This window comes from Sinohyriopsis cumingii, chromosome 3 (assembly GCF_028554795.1).
Source record: "Sinohyriopsis cumingii isolate HCF-2022 chromosome 3, ASM2855479v2, whole genome shotgun sequence".
In the NCBI taxonomy this organism is placed as follows: Eukaryota; Metazoa; Mollusca; class Bivalvia; order Unionida; family Unionidae; genus Sinohyriopsis; species Sinohyriopsis cumingii.
In genome coordinates, this window is record NC_142963.1 from 38,547,875 (window position 1) to 38,568,069 (window position 20,195).

Consider the following 20,195-nt stretch of genomic DNA (forward strand, 5'->3'; position numbering starts at 1 on the left):
TCAACAAAAGTGTCACCATGGAGTACCACAAAGTAGCTCGTCGCTTCTCGATGAAATTTGAGCGGAGTAAAATCATGTCCATTTTATTTTGTCCTGAATTGTTTGACATGTTGGGCGGAGACATGAACATGAGAATGACCATAATGAACAACAGCGAATTACCCATCGTTTACGACAACGAGTCTTTTAGCAAGTTATTTCGTACCCCGGTAGAACTGAACCAAGGACTGAATTTGATGTTCGTGTATTCCGATGTGGTAGAGTACAACGTAGTGGGACACACCTCCGTGCCGTTACTGCGTGTCATTCCTTTCAAAGTGGATTCTGCCGCGAACGCTGACGAGGAAGGTGGAAACACTTACCACGTCCACCGCGAATTTGTCCATCCTCACTATTTGCCGGTCAGCAAGTCGTATTTGGACACGGTCAACATTACTGTAAAAGGAGATTTGGGACAAAATATTCCATTCACCAAAGGAAAAGTCACGGTGAAACTCCATTTTCGAAAACGGTTCTCTCACGACTCGTAAGTAAGTCATGTATCCAGTGTACCGAGGGGTTGCTCGACAGCGAGGACACGGTTTAGGAGACATGTTAAAATCGGCCTTTCGTTCGGTGGCCCCGGTGTTGAAACCGATGGTGACACGCGGATTGCACGCCTTGAAAGATGCGGCACTGACGCAAGGCAAAGAATTTCTCCAAAATGTCATCATCGACAAACAAAACGCTAAAGAAGCCTTCATGAGGGCTGGCAAAAATGTCTTGCTGCAAACGGGTAAAGACATTTTAGGCCGACGAGACACACCTATAAATGCCCAGCACGCTACCGAATCAGGCATTCAGCAAGGACAAGGCAGAAAGAGACGACGAAGAAAACACCCTTTCACCAGACTTCAAGCTAGAAAGGCCAAGAAAAGAAAAACCGTTCGAGACTTAGACGTTTTCGATTATTGAGACACAGAAAAAAATGATGCACCGAGAGTCATGTGCTTGTTCCAAGACGGAACTGGATATGTTTGCCATGCCCCCCACCATGATGACCATGCAAGAATCCCAGTGGGTGGAATTTCACCCGGTCTCCTCATTAACCGATTCCGCTCCCATCGAGTTTGAAATCAAAGGACAGCCCGAAGATTACATCGATCTGAATAGCAGTTACCTATGCTTAAAAGTGAAAGTGATGGAACCACCCAACGCTGACCTAGCCGATGATGATGTAGTAGCTCCCGTCAATAATTTCATGCATTCCTTGTTTAGCGAAGTGGACTTATACTTGAATAACAAACTGGTCAGCAGCAGCATGGATACTTACCCTTATCGAGCCTACCTGGAAAATCTCTTGACGTACGGAAAAGAAGCCAAGAACACTCACCTGGATGCTTGCGTGGTATGGAAACCTGACCAAGCGACTAGGTTCAACAGCATTACAATTGCTGGGGATGCTCAAAATTTATCGGGATTTGTAGAACGACGAACGAAAATTGCTAGAAGTCGTGTTTTAGAACTAACGGATCGCATGCATCTAGACATGTGGTTGCAAGAACAGTATTTGCTGAACGGGGTGGATATCCGTCTGAGACAATCGCAGCAGTGCCGCTTTCCCTTTGATGGCTGCTAATGATGCCACTTACAAAACCAAAATCGAAGATGCCAGACTCTACGTGCGACGTGTGGAAGTGTTGCCTAAAGTAGGTAACGACATCAGTCAGACGTTGAGCAGAACGACCGCCAAGTATCCGATACGACGAGTGGAAGTTAAAACCTTTACCATTCCTGCTGGACAGCGATCCATGATCGAAGATCATCTGTTCCAAGGACAGTTACCCAAGCGTTTGATTGTTGGTATCGTCAAGAATTCAGCCTTCAACGGAGCCTACAACGAAAATCCTTTCAACTTTCATCATTACAATGTGTCCAAAATCGAAGTCAGTCGCGACGGCAAGACCTTGTGTACCCGACCTTTCGAGCCTAACTTTGGTGCCGCGAAGAATTATTTGAGATCGTACTTGTCCCTGTACGAAGCTACCGGACAGTTAGGAACCAACACCAGTCACGGCATTACGTACGACGATTATGCAGGAGGCTATGCTTTGTGGGCTTTCGATTTCACTCCAGACCAAGGCAGCGACGAGGGACATTTCCACCCTATAAAATCTGGCCAGATTCGTGTGGAAATTCAGTTTGCGAGTCCACTACCCCCAGAGAACACAGTGAACGTCATCCTGTATGCAGAATTTGATAATACCATAGAAATCAACAGTTTGAGAGAAGTCATTCTAGATTATTAGAAGCCATGGAAGACTGTTATCCCTCTTTACCTAGTGGAGAAGCTTTAGACATGGAATGTGAGGAGACCGTGGAAGGAGAATTCCAAGACAAAGACGAAGAAGTTGTCATGATGAAGTCGAGATGGCCAGAACAAGAAGCCCATTTAGTCTCCTGTTTTGCCAAACACTTGGTGGAAAAAATGACGGAATTAATCAAGAAAAATTGTTATGGATATCAAAACGATCATCCCAGTCAAATTCAACACTATAAATGCCTAATGTTGAGTCAAGAAGAAAAATTGGACGAGTATCTGGACGAAGCTTGGAGTCTCATCTCGAACAAAGACGTGTTGCACCAGTGGTATAAAGACTTGCGTGAACATTCTTGTCCACCATTAACCACTCAAGAGATCCATCGTATCGAAGCTCTCCTGAATCAGAGTGAGGAAACAGAACGAATAACCGTTTATTCGTCAGACATTTTCAAGCAAAAAGTCAGGATCGAATTGACGACTTATTATTACCTGTGAAGAAGAAAAAAACATGGATACCTGGGAACTTTATTACCTTTTGAACCACAGTTCGTATACGGCTTCTTGGAATCCTGTCGTCTGTGCTAAAGATGAACTCCCTCATCGCAAACCTAAAGACCATCTAGCTTACGTAATCAACACTGACGACAGTCATCTCCCAGGAACCCACTGGGTAGCCGTCTACTTTCCTCAAGAAGGATGTGTGGAATATTTCGATTCGTACGGATTGCCCCCTTTGGAAGACGATATCATTGACTTTATGAGAAGAAATGCTCAGACTACCCGATTCAATAACGTGAAATTACAAGGCACAGATTCCTTGGTGTGTGGACAGTACTGTGTGTATTTTCTGCATCATCGCAGCCTGGGCTATTCCTTAGAACATTTAGTGACTCATTTTGATCCTCGTTCTTCCGCTAGAAACGATGTGAAAGTAGATCGATGGTTTTGTGACCATTATGCTTATCTTTTGTCTCAAGCTAGGAAACGTAGTGTCCATCAATGGCCTAATGATTTCCAACAGTGGAAATCACAATTTCATTCACAACGTTGTCAGCCCCGTTTAAAGTAGATTGTCAATTGAGAAAAAATGTTTGTGATTTGAAAAAATTGTTTGATGTTATATTGTTGGATTATTGTTAAAAATGTTAGAGTTGTTGTTTAGTGTTAAGTGATTTTTGAATAAAAAATGTGTTTTGAAAAAAAAATGCCTTTGTCTTTTGTTTAGCTATAAGAATGTTGGATTGATGCTCTTTCATTTCTTACTATCCCTCTCATGACACTCACTGAATGTTGCGGCTCGAAAACTGTGTGGGGGATGTTTTCCTTCACGTCCGCGCTTTGACTTTAAGAACCGGAGGTTGTTTCCAGTCTAACCATCCATTGTCGACTCATCCTCCTAAGAAGATGTGCTCCAAACTAGCTAAGCTCAACGAAGCCTACGTGAATTTGCGTAGGGTCAGACACAGTCTGATACCGAAGCCAGAAGAAATAGAGAATGTGAGAATGTTAAAAATCACTGAAGACCTGATAGAAGAACTCTTCAGAGAAGAAATGAACAGGGAAAAAGAAGAATGGACAGAGAAGTACAGACTTCAGAGACAGCAGCAACAGCAGCAACAGCAGCAGCAGCAGCAGCAGCAACCTGAAGCTGACAGAGGCTTTGTCGATTGTCGTATCGACACCAAAGAGTTCTTCTTCTCTTTCCGAAGAAGCAGACCTATCGCCAGAAAGTCTATCCTCAGAGGACATCGCATTCTTAGAAACTAAAAGATTGCCATAGCAAACAAAAAAAAAGCCCTTTTCAGGGCTACCCAATATTCTAGAAAAGAAATAACTATCCATTTGCCAATGTGTGTAGGTAGAGTAGTGTGAATATAAACACTAACTCTTTCTTAAAAAATGTGAGGGTATGTGTTTGTGTGTTTGTGTTTGTAAGTGGTTAAATAAGTTGGTATGGATAGTAGATTAAAATGATGTCTTTTTTGGTGTTTGAGGTGTAAATTTGGGGTTAGATTGGATTGCTTTGCGTATGTGGATAGTCTATTGAAGTGATTTATAAAAAATTTTAAAATAGTGATGGGTAGCATAAAAAAGTGAGTGAGTGTTTCTTTTAGGTCCGCGCGTTGTTGTTGTTTTTTTTGGTCATGATCTAGGTAAGATCAATTTTATGTTTTTAGGGGGATGTTTTCCATCACGTCCGCGCTTTCAGTATAAATTGAAACTCGCTCGGCAGTCTAGCTACCCTTGTTGATTGATCAACACCAGAAGAATGAACACCAGAATAGTGAAACTGTTAGAACTCCAGATGCACCTGGAATATGCCAGGCGCATACTAAATGAACTGGCCGCGGAGGCCATTGTCGAAGAAGCAAGAATGAAAGAGGAGGAGGAGGAAAGAAGAAGAAAAGAAGAGGAGGAGAGAAGAAACAAAGAAGAGGAGGAGGAGGAAAAGGAGAGAAGAAGAAGAAATTTCAGAATCCCAGAAACCGAAAATTGGGATTCTGAAGCCACATATCCTGCCTCTGCACTCCCAAGAAGAAAGGTGAAAGAAGACTGTGGAAGAAGATGCGTGTGTGGGGCCAGGCCAGGAAGGTGCAACCATTAGATAGGTGCATCTGGAGTTCAAAAAACAGCCCTTTTCAGGGCTACCCAATACTCTAGAAAAGAAATAACTATCCATTTGCCAATGTGTGTAGGTAGAGTAGTGTGAATATAAACACTAACTCTTTATTATTATTAGTGAGAGTGTATGTGTTTGTGTGTTTTTGTTTGTAAATGTTCAAGGAAGTTTGTGTGAATAGATTATGGGTTTCTTTATTGTTTCTTAGCATATGTGGAGAGTATAGTTTGGGCTTGATTATATGAAATGAGAAAAGTGGGGGATGTTTTCCTTCACGTCCGCGCGTTGTTAGGTCATGATCTAGGTAAGATCAATTTTTATGTCTTAGGGGGATGTTTTCCATCACGTCCGCGCTTTTCGTATAAGAACCCACAGTATTCGTCGTTCAAACCAATCTGCAAAGAATAAAAAAGAAGATGGCTTCGAACCACCTTGACAAAATGGAAAAATTGCAAAACGTCCTGGACAATTTAGGAATGTTTGAGCAAATGTTGGTTAACCTAAACGAGGATCACTACTCTTATAGTCCCCATCGAGTGAAGATGGAGATAAACAATTTACGAAAAATGAAGGTAATCATCAGTGATCTGTTGAAAGAAATAAAGGAGGAGAAGGAGGATGAAGAGGAAAGGATAAGGATGAGAGCATGGAATGAAAAATGAAAAAGAAGAAGAAAATGAGAAGAGGAAGAAAGAAGAGGAGGAGGAAGAGAAGAAAGAAGAGGAGGAGAAAAAAAAGAAGAAAAAGAGTGTAGGTGAGAAAATAAGAAGTTGGTGGAGGAAAAGAAGAAATTAGAAGCAGAAGAAAAACAAAAGGCCCTTTTCAGGGCCAGCCATATTTCTCGAAAAGAGATAGCCTTTCAATTGCCTACCCCTTTTTTAAAAAAATTTAAAAAAAAAATAATCCCATATTCAATTCCCCCTTGTCCCTAGACAAGCCCAAACTCTATTCCCATGTTAATTTCCCTTGTCCCTAGACAGACCCAAACTCTATGTTAAATTCCCATTGTCCCTAGAGTGACCCACGATTTTTCTCCATGTTAAATTTCCATTGTCCCTAGAGTGACCCAGGGCTTTTTTTAATGCTAAGTCCCATTGCCCTAGGGTGACCCACTTTACTGACATAACCTCTGAGGGCTGTGGCAAGGGTCAGTTGAATCAAGTTTCCTCTTCGCATGATTATATCTCTATGTGTAGCCCTGACATGAGAACCGCGATGAATGAGTCTAAATATTTGTCCCCTTGTTGGGCTCTGAGACGGGTGACAAATTATTTAGTGTGACACTATGGGAAAACTTAAATAAAACAACAATAACGACAACAACAAGAACAGTATTGTGAGGCCTGGTCTCAAAAGTACCAGGAGTAGGTTCATTTAGTCATTCGGATGTGGAAAATAGCCTGTGTTAGGGCAGATAGAGTAGCCAAAGATGCCTTGGAGTCACCCCTTCCGAAGGCAAGACTGCACATACTGACATCAAATACAGTATAAATGAACATGTTCGTCATACTTGCCAGCATTTGTGAATGAAAACACCACGAAAACTGTAAAGACATCGAACATGCTGTTAGAGATTTGCATCCATCGTATAAAACAAATCAGGGAGATGAGGTGGTATTGTCCCGATGTAGTAATGGACAAACCCAAATCATACATACCACATGAAAGGTCATCGTATCCCTGTACGAATGACCGGACAGTGGGGCATATTCTTGTCGAGTGTGGCGATTTCCACCCTGTGTAAACTGCTTGAAGAAACTGAGGAGGTACCCACCCTCATCCCCGAAATATTGGACCTTTTAAGGGAATGATGTTTGTGTAAAACAAGTTTACTGATGTTTTAAGGATTTTATATTTATTAGTCTTACCTGTTATTTTACATATATTTTTCAGAATTTAACATCTTTACCTTTATTATTTATCTTGTACTTAATTGTTCTTTCTTTTGAAGGATTTAACATTTCAAATTCGTGTGCAATTCATTTTAACGTTTTTTGAAATTAAGCTTTTCTTTGCACTATAAAGGCTCTTTTGTGCTATACTGCCGTAAAACACTACATACATACATACATACATACATACATACATACATACATACATACATACATGCATACACACATACAAACACAATTCATTGAGTTCGTCCGTCAAGATGACAAGGGTCTCTTTAATCATTTAATATTTGAGGAGGCTCAATAGTTCTGTGGGTGCGTAGGGGGATGAATAGGCCAATGTGCGCCCTTAATGCTCTGTTGCAGCGTGGACAGGGGATGGTAGCAGCGCAGATCGTGGGGTCATCGGTTCGAGCTTTCCTGGCCTGTCTCCGTTGTTCTGCTGCGGTTGTCCTGTTGCCCTCGCAAGCCGCGGCTTCTTTTCCGATGGCGGAGATCCTGAACAGTCTGCTCCCACGTGCCAGTGCTTATGCCATAATCCTTCAATGACTTCTTCAAGATGTCCTTGTAGCGTTTCCTCTTTCCTTCCTTGAAGCGTATTTCTTGTTCTAGCTCGCCATAAAGGAGTCTTTTGGGAAGCCGATAATCTGGCATGCGGACTACATTGCCAGCCTATCGCAAAAGTGGCTGTTTCAGGATGGTTATATGCAAGACAGGGCTGCTTGTGTAAGAACCTCAGTATCCGGGATCCTTTCTTGCCACTTGATGTTGAAGAGTCTTTTGAGGCAAGTTGTGTGGAAGTGGTTCGTTTCTTTGCATGGCGCTGGTACAATGTTCAGGATTCGCAGGCGTGTAGTAGTATAGGGTGTAGTGTCGTTCTGTATACCTTCAGTTTTGTCTGCAGACCATTGCCTCTTCTGTTCCAGATACTGGCGTGCAGTAGGCTGCACTGGCCTTGCAATCGTGGCATTAACTTCATCATCGATGATGACGTTCTTGGAAAGAGTACTGACAAAATAGGTGAACTTACTCACTGCGCACAGTTCGTGGCCATTGAGTGTGGTGATTGACACAGCATACGTTTTCCTTGTGGTTGGCTGATACAATACGTCTGTTTTCTTTGTGCTGATCGTAAGGCCAAAATATGTGCAAGCATCAGAGAACATGTCAGCTTCAGAACCAGAGTTGAGGGTGTTGTCATCAGCAAGCTTGAAGCCTTCTGAGGTTGAACAGTTTGCCATCAGTTCAGTATCTGATGCTGATTCCCATGTCACCATATCTGAAGGCATAAGTGAACATGGCGGAAAACATGAGACTGAGAAGTGTTTGCTCCATTACATATAAATGGGCTCAGACGTCTAACTATTGTCCCGGACTGTAGCTTATATGCCGTCTTGGCATTCATGCACCATGGTAATAAATTTCCTTGGACATCCGGACTTGGCCATGATCTTCCATAAGCCTCTCTACTAACAGTGTCAAAAGCCTTGATCAGGTCGACATAGGTGGAAAAAAGGTCAGCATTCTGTTCCTTGTACTTCTCTTGTAACTGACTAGCATTGAACACCATGCCGATGGTTCCACGCCCCTTCCGGAATCCACACTGGCTCCCTGGTAGGAGTCCTTGATCAAAGTGTAATGTGAGACGGTTGAATAGAATCTTGGCGAGTATCTTGCCTGCTATGCAGAGCAAAGATATACCTCGGTTGTTGTCAAAGGCCTGGTGATTCCCTTTGCGCTTATAAGGGTGTATAATCGAAGCGTCCTTGAATTCCTGTTGATTCGTCTCTTTCTGCCACGTGAGCTGAAACAACTGTTGCAGCTTTTCAGTCAGAGCTACACCGCCTTCCTCGTATGTCCCTGATTGGATTGACTTTGTACCAATAGTCTTGCCGCTAGAGAACAGGCATATCGCTTTCTGGGTCTCTAACAGGGTTGGTGGGTCATCCAGTGATTCATTGGCTCTCACTTAGGGCAGACGATCTCACCTTTCGAAATCTTCTCTTTGTCGGTGATCAGCATGTTCCCATCAGCACTGAGAAGAGGCGATGATCCTGATGATGAGGGGCCATAGACTTCTTTCAGCACGTCATAAAACTTCATCATATCATGCTTGTCAGCGTAGCTTTAGATCTATTCAGCTTTGTTACTCAGCCTAGAATCCTACATTTTTGCCGGAGTTTCTGTTGAACAGTTCTTCAGATTTTATTGAAGGCATATTTGCTTGAGGTGGACTTTGTAACATTTAGGTACGCTTTGTGGAGGCGATGTTTTGCAGCCAGCAACTGCTTGATGTCGTCGCAATTATCATCAAACTAGTCATTGTTATTTATGGTGGAGGGCCATAGGATCTCTGTAGCGGTGCTTTATACCAGTTCTCTAAGGGTCGCACAGTCTGACTCCACGTTCTCGATGGATTGAAGACGGTTTGCCAGAGTGCTAGCAAAGGACGGCTTTTGGCAAGACAAGGTCAAGACGGTTGGACATATAATCACCGGATGACCATGGACTTCCTACGTACCTCTGCATATTCTATGAGCTCTACAAAGCATTGTTGAGAATCGCCTTCCTGTCCGTTGAATTAGCTACTGGTTTCCTCCACGCAGTTCGCAGAATTCAGTCTGTTACATTAATATCATACAACGCAGTTAGATCACAAACGTTCCAATGTACATTCGCTGGACTCGATATAGATTGTTCAGATATCCATGACTGATTCTATGTAATGGATAAATTAACGAAATGAAAATGTTTAACTAAAACAACAATTTCAAAGTTTTCTTAAGCTCTTCCAATATGATACAGCAAGTGTCCTTATTTGTGGAGTAAAAATAACCCCACACGATCAAATTTCAATATACGAAAGGCAATTAAATAATCTGTACACCGAAAAGAAACACTTAATGAAAATTTCATTACTCTCTGCTTCATTTTATTAGTATAATACGGGTGGGTAGGATGTGGTGGATGAAAATCTAAGACTTTCACCTACCTCAAGCAAAATTATCTTGAAACTTATTCTGTAATTCTAATTGAGTTATTGTGTCCATTGATGTGTCATATAACCAAATACTCTATAACAGATATAAATAACAAAGAAGTTGTTGGTCATTTAAAAAATAGTTCAATCACAGGTGTGGATCTTAACACGATACGCATCCCAGGTGTGCTGCAGAGGTTTTCGCTGACCTACTTTGTAGTCGCCACGATGCATATGTTCTACGCCAGACCAATTGATTCAAATCAGGTATGTCTGCTAGGTGAAAAGATTTTGAAATATATGTGAAGTGAACTTACATATACAAAAATCTATGTGAAGTGAACTTACATGTACAAAATCAAGACTTCTGCTCATCAAGTTTCAGTTCTAAAAATGGGAAAAAATTAGAAACGATTGATGTCAATAGCCCAACTGCTAGTTGAGATAACTATATGAAGTGTGCAGTTTTACCGGTATAATATTTATCCGAATAGTTTAGGCCTGCGCCTGGATGTAAGAATGATTGCTAAACACCTAAATCCGAATCTAAGATGGAGTGTTTTGCTTACAGAAATGTCATGAATTCCAAGTCAAATGTCGATTCAAGACCGTAAGGGATTAAAGTTAGGAGAGCCATTTTCAGACCTCTTAGGTATCCAGAAGGTATAATTTCGGTTGCAATTAAAAAGTCTTCCGAAACAATGAAAAGATGGAACTGTTCAGAAAAAAATCTTTTTAAATGTAACTGTTCGGTATTTTTGCCTGTGCTGTTGTAACCTACTTATTTTATGGGTCATTCCTTGAAACACGATTAATGTTTTCTATAAACAAGGATGGAGGAATATAATAATTTGCCTATTTGACAAGGTACATTAGAATAACTGGCTTATAAATATATTCGACTGAGAATTTACTGTAATATTATTTTCCCTCAGACATTTCAATGGTCACCCAGTGGTTTTCTTGTCAATAATTATAAATACAAAGTAAAAAAATATTATAGGTAATGAAGTGAACCAAATTAAACAATAAAGGCTATAGTTATCTAGCACGAACTTAATTAAAATAAACAAAAATTGTAGAAGTTAGAATAAGCTATCGCAATTGAATAAATCGAACTTTTGTGTAAACTGTTGTTTGTTTTAAACATACTGTGATGAGCTTTAAATTGTAATCTTTACTTACTGGTAATACATCACTTTCCATGAACAATAAAAAAACGTTGCTTGTTTGTTTATGCTGGTAATACGTCACTGTCCATGAATCATAAAAAGTATTGCTTGTTTATACTGGTAATGCATCACTTTCCATGAATAATAAAAAAGGTTGCTTGTTTATACTGGTAATACGTAACTTTCCATGAACAAAAAAGTCAATAAAAAACGTTGCTTGTTTGTTTATATTGGTAATACGTCACTTTCCATGAATAATAAAAAGGTTTCTTGTTTATACTGGTAATACGTCACTTTCCATGAATAATAAAAAAGGTTTCTTGTTTATACTGGTAATGCGTCACTTTCCATGAATAATAAAAAAGGTTGCTTGTTTATACTGGTAATGCGTCACTTTCCATGAATAATAAAAAAGGTTGCTTGTTTATACTGGTAATACGTCACTTTCCATGAATAATAATAGTAATAAAAACCGCTGACTGTTGATGCTTTCAGTTGCTGCATTCTAACTTTATCTTTTTGATTCACTGATTTGACAAGTGTTGGGCCATTTTTATGTCCTTAGAGTTTTCATTGAAAACAGAATGATTTCATTTCTCTGAGTCAGTTTTTAAAACTTAAAGAGATAGAAGAGAGACGAATAATTCAAATGAAAATACTTTTGCACTGCGTTTGTTACATAGAGAATTTATTAGTACGATATCGATGTTATTTATCGAGTTACAATTTCAAGGAATAACATTTAGTGTAAACCGACTAATTCAAACGAAAGGAGATGCACATATTTTTTGCATCATTTAGAAGATACAATCTTAAGATGAAAATCGTAATATGGTAGAAACTGTCATTCCACGATTCATATCTCTTTACCGCGGCTACCAGCTGAAATTGAAGGTCATGTGGATTTTACATCTAACGAAAGAATAAAAGCTGAAAAATGTAACGATAGTGTAATCTATAAAATATAAGACGGTTTATGTTTCAGTACAAGTGGTGGAGCCCCGTGAGGGATCTAACGGACTATTGGACGGAATGGGTCATAATGTCCGTCTTCATCGTGACTCACACACTACTCACCTTTGAACTGGATGTCACGGCCTGCACGTATGTATTCAGCTACCTAAACAGAAGAGCTCGAAATTAATGCTAATTCGATATCCCGCGGTTAGTGCTTTTGCCGATGGATTACTAAAACTCAACCACTACTAATCCTTTGCAACAGTGAAAATAACCGCCGGTCACCGTCTTAACAGTTAAAAGGTGGTCGTGGGTCGTTATGACTTTAATGGTTAATTGATCTATTTACTGTGTTAGCACAGTAACTATTAATAGCCTGCATTTGGTGAGGCACAATAAATGCTTGCCGCGCAAATGGACAGGTGTAAAATAAGTCATCTACTTTATCTACTGAAGTACTCTTATTATTTTCAAATTAGTCTTTGCTCATATAGAACTAGCCTTGTGCACAGCAAAACGTTTATTTTATTACAAATGAGAAAAAAGTATATTTCCCATAAGGCTAGTATTGACCAGTTGGAAAAGGTCGCGTTCCCAAACTTATCAAATAATCCTGATTCATGCAATGTTTTCATATGTTTGCATCGTTGTTGATAAACATTCAATACATTGAACGCTGACAATTCTAAAATATGGAATCATTTGCATGACACAGCCGCCGCTGAAACGACAGAAATCGGATAATAACAAGAGAGAGCATGATCGCTAATAGATGAGGATGAAAAACGAAGAAAGCACAAGAATAGTTGATAAAAATGAACACAAATGGTTAAACTATGACACAGGAGAGGATGTGAGGCTGTGAGACTGTGAAGTTGTGAGGCTGTGAGGTTGTGCACTTTATGCACTGAATATCTGAGAAATATGAATGTGTCCTGGGTAATTTATTCAGGAGTCTTCGTGAAATAGAGTTGATATTGTATTAAGTTCATGTTAATAAATAATTAATCTTGAATTAGAAACTCTAATGGCTTATGTTTGAGTTAAGTAATGTCAGCAAAACTTAGGTAGGATCAGTACAAATGTTATTTTGGTGATCCAGTGGAAAAACCCTATAAACTCTATATAAAAAATAATTTGGTTTACATGCACAAAAACTGGAGCAATAAATACCTCGGGCACGTGCTTATGGTGAAAAGTTACTCATCACTGGCATTCGTATTGTGCCGACATTGACTGCTGTTTAGACATAATTGATCAAGGGATTACGTTACGGATTAGCAGCACGTACGACAAGTCTATCTGAACTGTATATCGTATCTGATTTAAGGTCTTTCAATGCTAAATATTCATGCGTTATTTGTTTTAGTGTTTGCTACCACATATAACACTGGACAACAAATTTTTACAAAAGTCATGTTACTGAAATAAAATTAGTCAATTCTTATCAATTTTTATGTGCTGAACATGAATATGACAGTCAAATTGCAAAATTGGCTCTAGTTTTTTTGTAATCTGCAAGACATTAATGTTTACATAACGAAATGCATTCCAATAGTAAAAGGTCAACTGTAATAGCCTACCTATAAAAAATCAAGTCATTGACTACATCTTAGATTTCTTCGCCTGTCTCTTGTACAGCTGTTCGGGAGCATCTCTGAGGAGTGTCCAGCAGTAGTCAGCCAGCATTGTAGTGGACCATTTTCCCTGGTATCTTTGTTCCATTGTTGCGATATCTTGATGAAAACGTTCGCCGTGTTCATCACTAACAATACCACAGTTGCTAGGAAAGAAATCCAAATGGGAATGAAGGAAGTGAATCTTTAGAGACATATTGCAGCCAAGTTTCTTATACTTCATCAACATGTCTTCTACTAGTTCCTTATAGTTTTCTGCCCTAACATTTCCGAGGAAGTTTGTAGAAACTAGGCGAAAAGCATTCCATGCTTGTTTCGCGTCACCTTCCAGCAAGTTGTTGAACCGGTCATCTTTGAAAAGCTCTCGAATCTGAGGACCCACAAAAACTCCCTCTTTAATCTTTGCTTCGCTGAGTCGAGGGAATTTTTCATGCAGGTATCGGAATGCTGGCAAAGTCCGGTCAATGGCTTTCACGAAGTTCTTCATCAAACCTAGTTTGATGTGAAGGGGTGGTAGCAAGATTTTCTGAGCCTCAACCAGAGCTGGGTGTTGGATATTCTTCTCTCCAATGGCTACATTCTGCCTGTGAGTCCATTCCTTCCTCATGTAGTGCATTTCTCTTGCTCGGCTATCCCACTCGCATAAGAAACACATGTATTTTGTATATCCTTGCTGCAGTCCCATTAAAAGGGCAACTACCTTCAAATCACCACAGAGGTGCCAGCTGTACTTGTTATACTCAATGGAATTCAGTAGCTGCCTTAAGTTATCGTATGTCTCTTTCATGTGGACAGCATACGCTACTGGAATAGATGGAAGAATGTTTCCATTGTGCAAAAGCACAGCCTTGAGACTCAGTTTCGAAGAGTCCACAAATAGTCTCCATTCTTGTGGGTCATGAGTGATTTTTAAAGCATTCATGAGGCCCTCAATATCGGAACAGAATATCAGATTACTTTCCTTTCTGAAGAAAGGCTCCAATTGCTGGTGGCGCTTTCGATATGCAGTAATTGTGACATCTTCTTCTAGAAGATTCCATTGTTGGAGTCTTGATCCTAGCAATTCTGCCTTGTTCTTTGATAAGTCCAAATCACGAATCAGGTCATTTAGTTCTTCCTGTGTTATTCTGTGTGGGGTTGATGATGCACCACAGTGAAAATCTGGATCACTGCATGCTGATGGACCAGGAGAAGAACAGGTCGACTCACCTTTGTCTTCGTCAGATGAATCAAGAGAATATTCTGCTGGAGGTTCTGGAATAGGAAGTCCCTCACCATGTGGAACTGGTCTCAATGCAGACGGAATGTTTGGGTAGACTATTCTCGACTTCTTTCGCTTCGTTATTCCGCCGGAAAGAGGAGGAACCAAGCAGAAGTAACAGTCATTTAGGTGGTTGCTTGGCTCTCTCCACACCATTGGGACTGCAAACGGCATTGATGACCTTTTGCAATTCAACCACTGTGAAAGCTGTGTTGTACATGTAGCACAGCATATATGCAGAGCCCAAGGCTTGTCTTGGTCACCAACCTTGCATCCGAAGTAAAGATGATATGCCTTCTTCACTTGAGAATTGATACTTTTCTTCTGGTTGGCAAATGTCACTTCCCCACAAATATAGCAAAAATTGTCCGCGGTATTAACACACTTTCGAGGCATTACTGTTCTTTATTGTACGTAAATGGATAAAATAATAAGTTTTATGTAACAGTAGCTTGAACTGTCTCGCACAACGTCTAAAATATTTTAAATGCTGAACCTATCTGATTGGGCTTTATATAGTACACTGCTTACGTCAGCTTCAGCAGCCGCCTGGCATTAGTATAATAGGCCTACACATGTATAGTACACTGCTGACGTCAACTTACTTCAGCAGCCGCATGGCATTAGTATTGCACTGCATCAGAAAATGATGCAATCAACTGTGGATGATGTGAGCATGATGGTATTATGCAATGTTACATCATTATTCCGGATGTTGCTGCAGTCCTACTGGAGAAATTTACACAGTGAAACATAGAAAATGAGGTATATGAATATCTTCAAAACGAGAGCCAATACAAATTTTTCATGGTTATATTCGTGTTCGGCACACCAAAATACTACAGATTAGGGCCTTTTCAAGTCAGTAATGATTTCACTGTTGACCAGTGTAATTAGACAGTCCTAACGCTGTATATTTATCATAAAAAATGTACACGTATCCACGGATTTTGCAGTTATTTGATTTGAAAGCATGAAATAAATAATAACATTAAAAAGCCACAGTTCCATCTGAAATCGAATGAATGCAAGTATAATAATACCTTTTATTTTTACATATTGATTGGAAATTATATGTTTATTTGTGCAAGGAAAATGCAATTAACAAATTGATGAAATCATAACATATCTAATAATTAGTGGCTTTTTAGATATACAGCTTTGTACTATTTATAATTCAACAAGAGTTAACACTAACAATTTGGAAATGCTTTAATCAGAACAATAACAAGTATTAGTCGTGGGGTTTATCGGCACATCACCACAATACTGGCTACATAGGGCCAGTTATAAGTAAATTCTAAAATTGTAATTATAAAGAATTGCTAAAAAGAGAAATGAACTCTTGGCGGATAAAGCCTTCAAACTAAAGAAAAGAACCATGCATAACATAAAGTATTAAATTATTAAAGTTCAGTGTTAAAGATGTTACAATTCTATATAAGCCTGGTATATAAAATTGAAGATTAAAGTAAACTATCCTTGCAACATACGGTAAAAGGATTATTATATAAACCGCATTCACTCAGAATGCTTAATATTTTCTGTGGTCGTACATCAGTATTAAGTTTCTTTACTGAGTTCACATTATAAACAACAAATTTTGTATCTAGCAAGGTGGAAAGTGATATACACTCGACAAGAAAGCATTCCACTGTTAGTGGAAAATGGTTCGGTACACATGTTGGTCTAGGTTCAGCTTTCAGGAGGTAAGCATGAATCAGGTATGTATATCCAATACGCGATCAGCACAATACCATATCATTTTTGAGACTTGTTCTGCATGAGGGATGCCAGTCTCCACTGGCGTGCTTGATGCTCAGAAGCTTCATTATAGAGTTTTCATTCCATATCGTATGTCAAGTATGAAGACCATGGTGAATTATATTTCCAGTCAGTATATAGAATCTTCTCTGTTCGAGGGTGCCTGAAATGCAGCTTTGGCTGTTCACAGTTCAGAATACTCTCTCAAGGATGTATGAAAATGTCGTGTTTCCGTAAAATTTGAATTATTAATGGGTTCTCAAGTTATTAGGCTTGCAAAGCTTCTGGTGTAGAAAGAGAATCCCACATGAAGAAAAACAAAATCATGCAGGTTTCAATGTACTTCTAAGCTTTGAGTATTGCTGTAATTTCAGTAATAATAATATAGAATTATCTGGTAACCGTCTCAAGATGATGCCACGGGATGTTAAAAAGGCAGCTCCTGCCTTGTCTCCATCTTTCGAGCCGTATCTATAGGCATGTATAGCTATGATAGAAGTTTTTGGATTAGTTATATTTACTCTAAAATAAAACGAGTTATATGTGGGCCCCTCTGAAGCTTTTGGTTATTTTAGCTAGTCCCCCTCTCTTAAAATAAAGAGATCATTTGTTTAGAACTTTTCAGTTTGGAGAGATTCAATGTTATTCTGGAAGATTTTGAAAACCAGTGTAATGATTTGTGAGGTGCGGTGAGGACAACATTCGGATCCTAAAAGGTGGAATGAAATTGGTTTCTGAGTGTACAAGGGTTTGCATTTGGACCAAGAAACTATTTCATATGCAAGATTAAATGGATAAGATCGATCATTGGAAAGTAAGTTGATCCATATAAGCTCGAGACATAGTCAGCTTTAGATTTTGACAAAGGTCTGGGTTTCGTTTCGGACTAAGACCTTACAATCTTTTAATTTTTCAATTTATTTTGCCATGATTCCTGTTTAAATCCGGGGGTGGGTGTCATCTATATCTGAAGTATCTAAGATTTGGTCCTTAAATGTGGTCCTTTACACGTTTAGGTACAGGTATGGTCCTTAAATGTGGTCCTTTACACGTTTAGGTACAGGTATGGTCCTTAAATATTGTCCTTTACATGTCTAGGTACTAGTATTGGTATTGCTTCACTACAGTTTCACAAATTTTGTTGAAAATGTTTAGTAATATATTGAGCGGAGCTATATCAGGAAAGTGTTTCTGAAGTTGATGATGGATATTATCTGGTCTTGCTGAAAAATCATGATCTCTCGCTCAAGAGTTTAGTAGTTCTCTTAGAGCGAAAATAGTATAGTGATCATCATTAACGTATTTTAAATCTAAAGGAACCTTATTAAATATCTGATATATCCATGTAACTAATTAGAGGAAAACAACAAGTAGATAAACAAAATCAAACAGTTGAATAGTCATTCCCTCACTGACATGTAAATAAATAGATTTCAAAACAGAATGAAGCTCTATTCGTGGAAAAGATATTAACAGGCACTTCAGCTACTTTGTAGTAGAGCTCGTTATTACCGATACACTGGTTTACCGCGGTATATTTTTCCGGTGATACGTACCTTGGAACTTTTTCACTGTACCGTTACGTCGGTAGTTTCTATCAGCAAGGAAGTTTCTGACATTTCCGATTAATCTTTTTGCGACTTTACTGATATTTATGAATAAATAGTTTCAGAAATTTTTCTATTTCTTTTGCTACAAACGATTGCATCGGTCACAAATTAATGGTAATAAATATAATACTAATTACGATTTTTTAATCGCCTTTTTTTTTACACCAGTCACGTATGTCAATGCGATAGCCAGATTAATTGTTGTGACATATATACGGGGGAAAACCACCTTTCAGAAAATAATCTGATTAAGAAACCAGATAAAGCATACCCCCCACCCCACGTGTTATGTTTTAGCTATTTCTCAGCTTATATGAATATGCTAAGCACTTCTTTGTAAGACTGCGAACGATTCTACGATATCCATGAGCGAACTTGTTTTCTGAACCAACATAATTTTTCAAGCAGACAAAATATATTCTTGTTCGTTGAGTAAATATGTTTAATGTTTACTGCTCTGATAATTATCTTGCCCGAGTAATGGCATTCCATTCAAAGTTCCCCTGTCTAGTATATCAAGATTGTAGCCAGGAAACTGTACGCTTCATTATCAACACTTCATATATTTATCAGTAGATTTTTTAATGTCAGCGCGATGTTCAACATAGTGTCAGCTATAGTGTAAACTTAATCACCGCAGTTACAGGTTTTGGATTGCAACGTGTACAAACATTAACATGTATATAGCAGATTTGTCTACTGTAAGGTACCCGCCATTTAATTATTGGGGTGGAAAGCAGCGATTTTCGTTGGAGCTGAAATATTTTCTGTTCTTTTATTTCGAGATAATTACTATTTTTCCTAATAATATCATGATTAGAACATGATGCTATTGCTATAAATCAGAGTCAGATATTTTTTCTCACTTTGTTGAGTGACGTAAATTAAGCACAGGCCCCTTTCCCAGAGCATTGAATTGCTGGCCCTTCATGGTCCACCGTGGTATGTGTCGTGGTATGCTGGGAAACACCGTGGTATTCCACCATACAATTTTTTTCTCGGTATCCAACACTACTCTGTACCATCTAGAAGCGAAGCAATCGATAAAGAAAAAAAAAATCGCAGCTTTATCCTTGTGTATCATCTTAAGTGCAATGTATCTCCCTATACTACCAGAGTTTGGCATAAACAAGAAGAACAGTAAAAATAACCAGCTGACTAGTCATCCCTTTATTTACAACATATGTAAAGCAACTAAAGGTCGGTTACGTGATTGCATTTAAAAGGAATGCAACCGATACAACAAAATAAATTTAAAAAATCCGTAGCTTTATCCATGTGTAGCACCTTAAATGCAGTTTACCTTCAAAAATGTGCAGGAATTAGGACCACTAGCAGCCACTGTGGAGAACTAACTATATGAGAAAAGAGCACACACAAAAACGATAAATAAAAACCCACAAGCAAGCAGCTTGCATATTTCATAACTATTTATCAGCAAAATATATATTTTATAGGACAGCATGTTCCATATATTTATCAATAGATGTGGAATGTAAACAACCTTTGGAACATCAAGCCTATCGCTGGAGAGTATCATCCCTCATTTAGAACAAATCGCAGAAATGTGGTGATATTGTTCCGATTGCATATAGTACGCACATACCTGACCCATGTATACCACCGAAGGGATGAACCTCAAGTGAAACCCTCCCAGTGTCCAGTAACAGTGGAACACATTCTTGTTGAGTGTATCAACTTCTGATATGAGACAGAGATTTATTTTGATGTGAACTCAGCTTTATGATGGTGTTAAACCTCATCCGCGCTAATCAAGGTTTCAATATGTTAACACCTTGGCGGATCGATTATATATTTCAGTGCTTTTTGTTTAGCGACATCTATTGGATTTCATAGTTGCCTCCTTTAGTATGTAATGCCAACTAACCAACAGCATGTAACAAAGGTACTTTTGTACATCGGCTGCAAATGGTAGAAGCAACTGACTTCAAAAGGATACTTTGTAAGTTTAACATCAAAAGTATGTCTACATACCAGAG

The 20,195-nt window shown here is 39.1% G+C and overlaps 1 protein-coding gene across 1 annotated transcript in view; it reads left to right on the plus strand.

Moving 5' to 3' along the window:
* Positions 1-20,195, plus strand: part of LOC149802720 (heparan-alpha-glucosaminide N-acetyltransferase-like) — a 68,904-nt gene that overhangs the window by 40,750 nt on the left and 7,959 nt on the right. The window contains exons 10-11 of the mRNA XM_089952132.1: positions 9,949-10,061; positions 11,952-12,070. Of these exons, the coding sequence (XP_089808258.1) occupies positions 9,949-10,061; positions 11,952-12,070 (232 nt within the window). The remainder of the gene's footprint in view (positions 1-9,948; positions 10,062-11,951; positions 12,071-20,195) is intronic.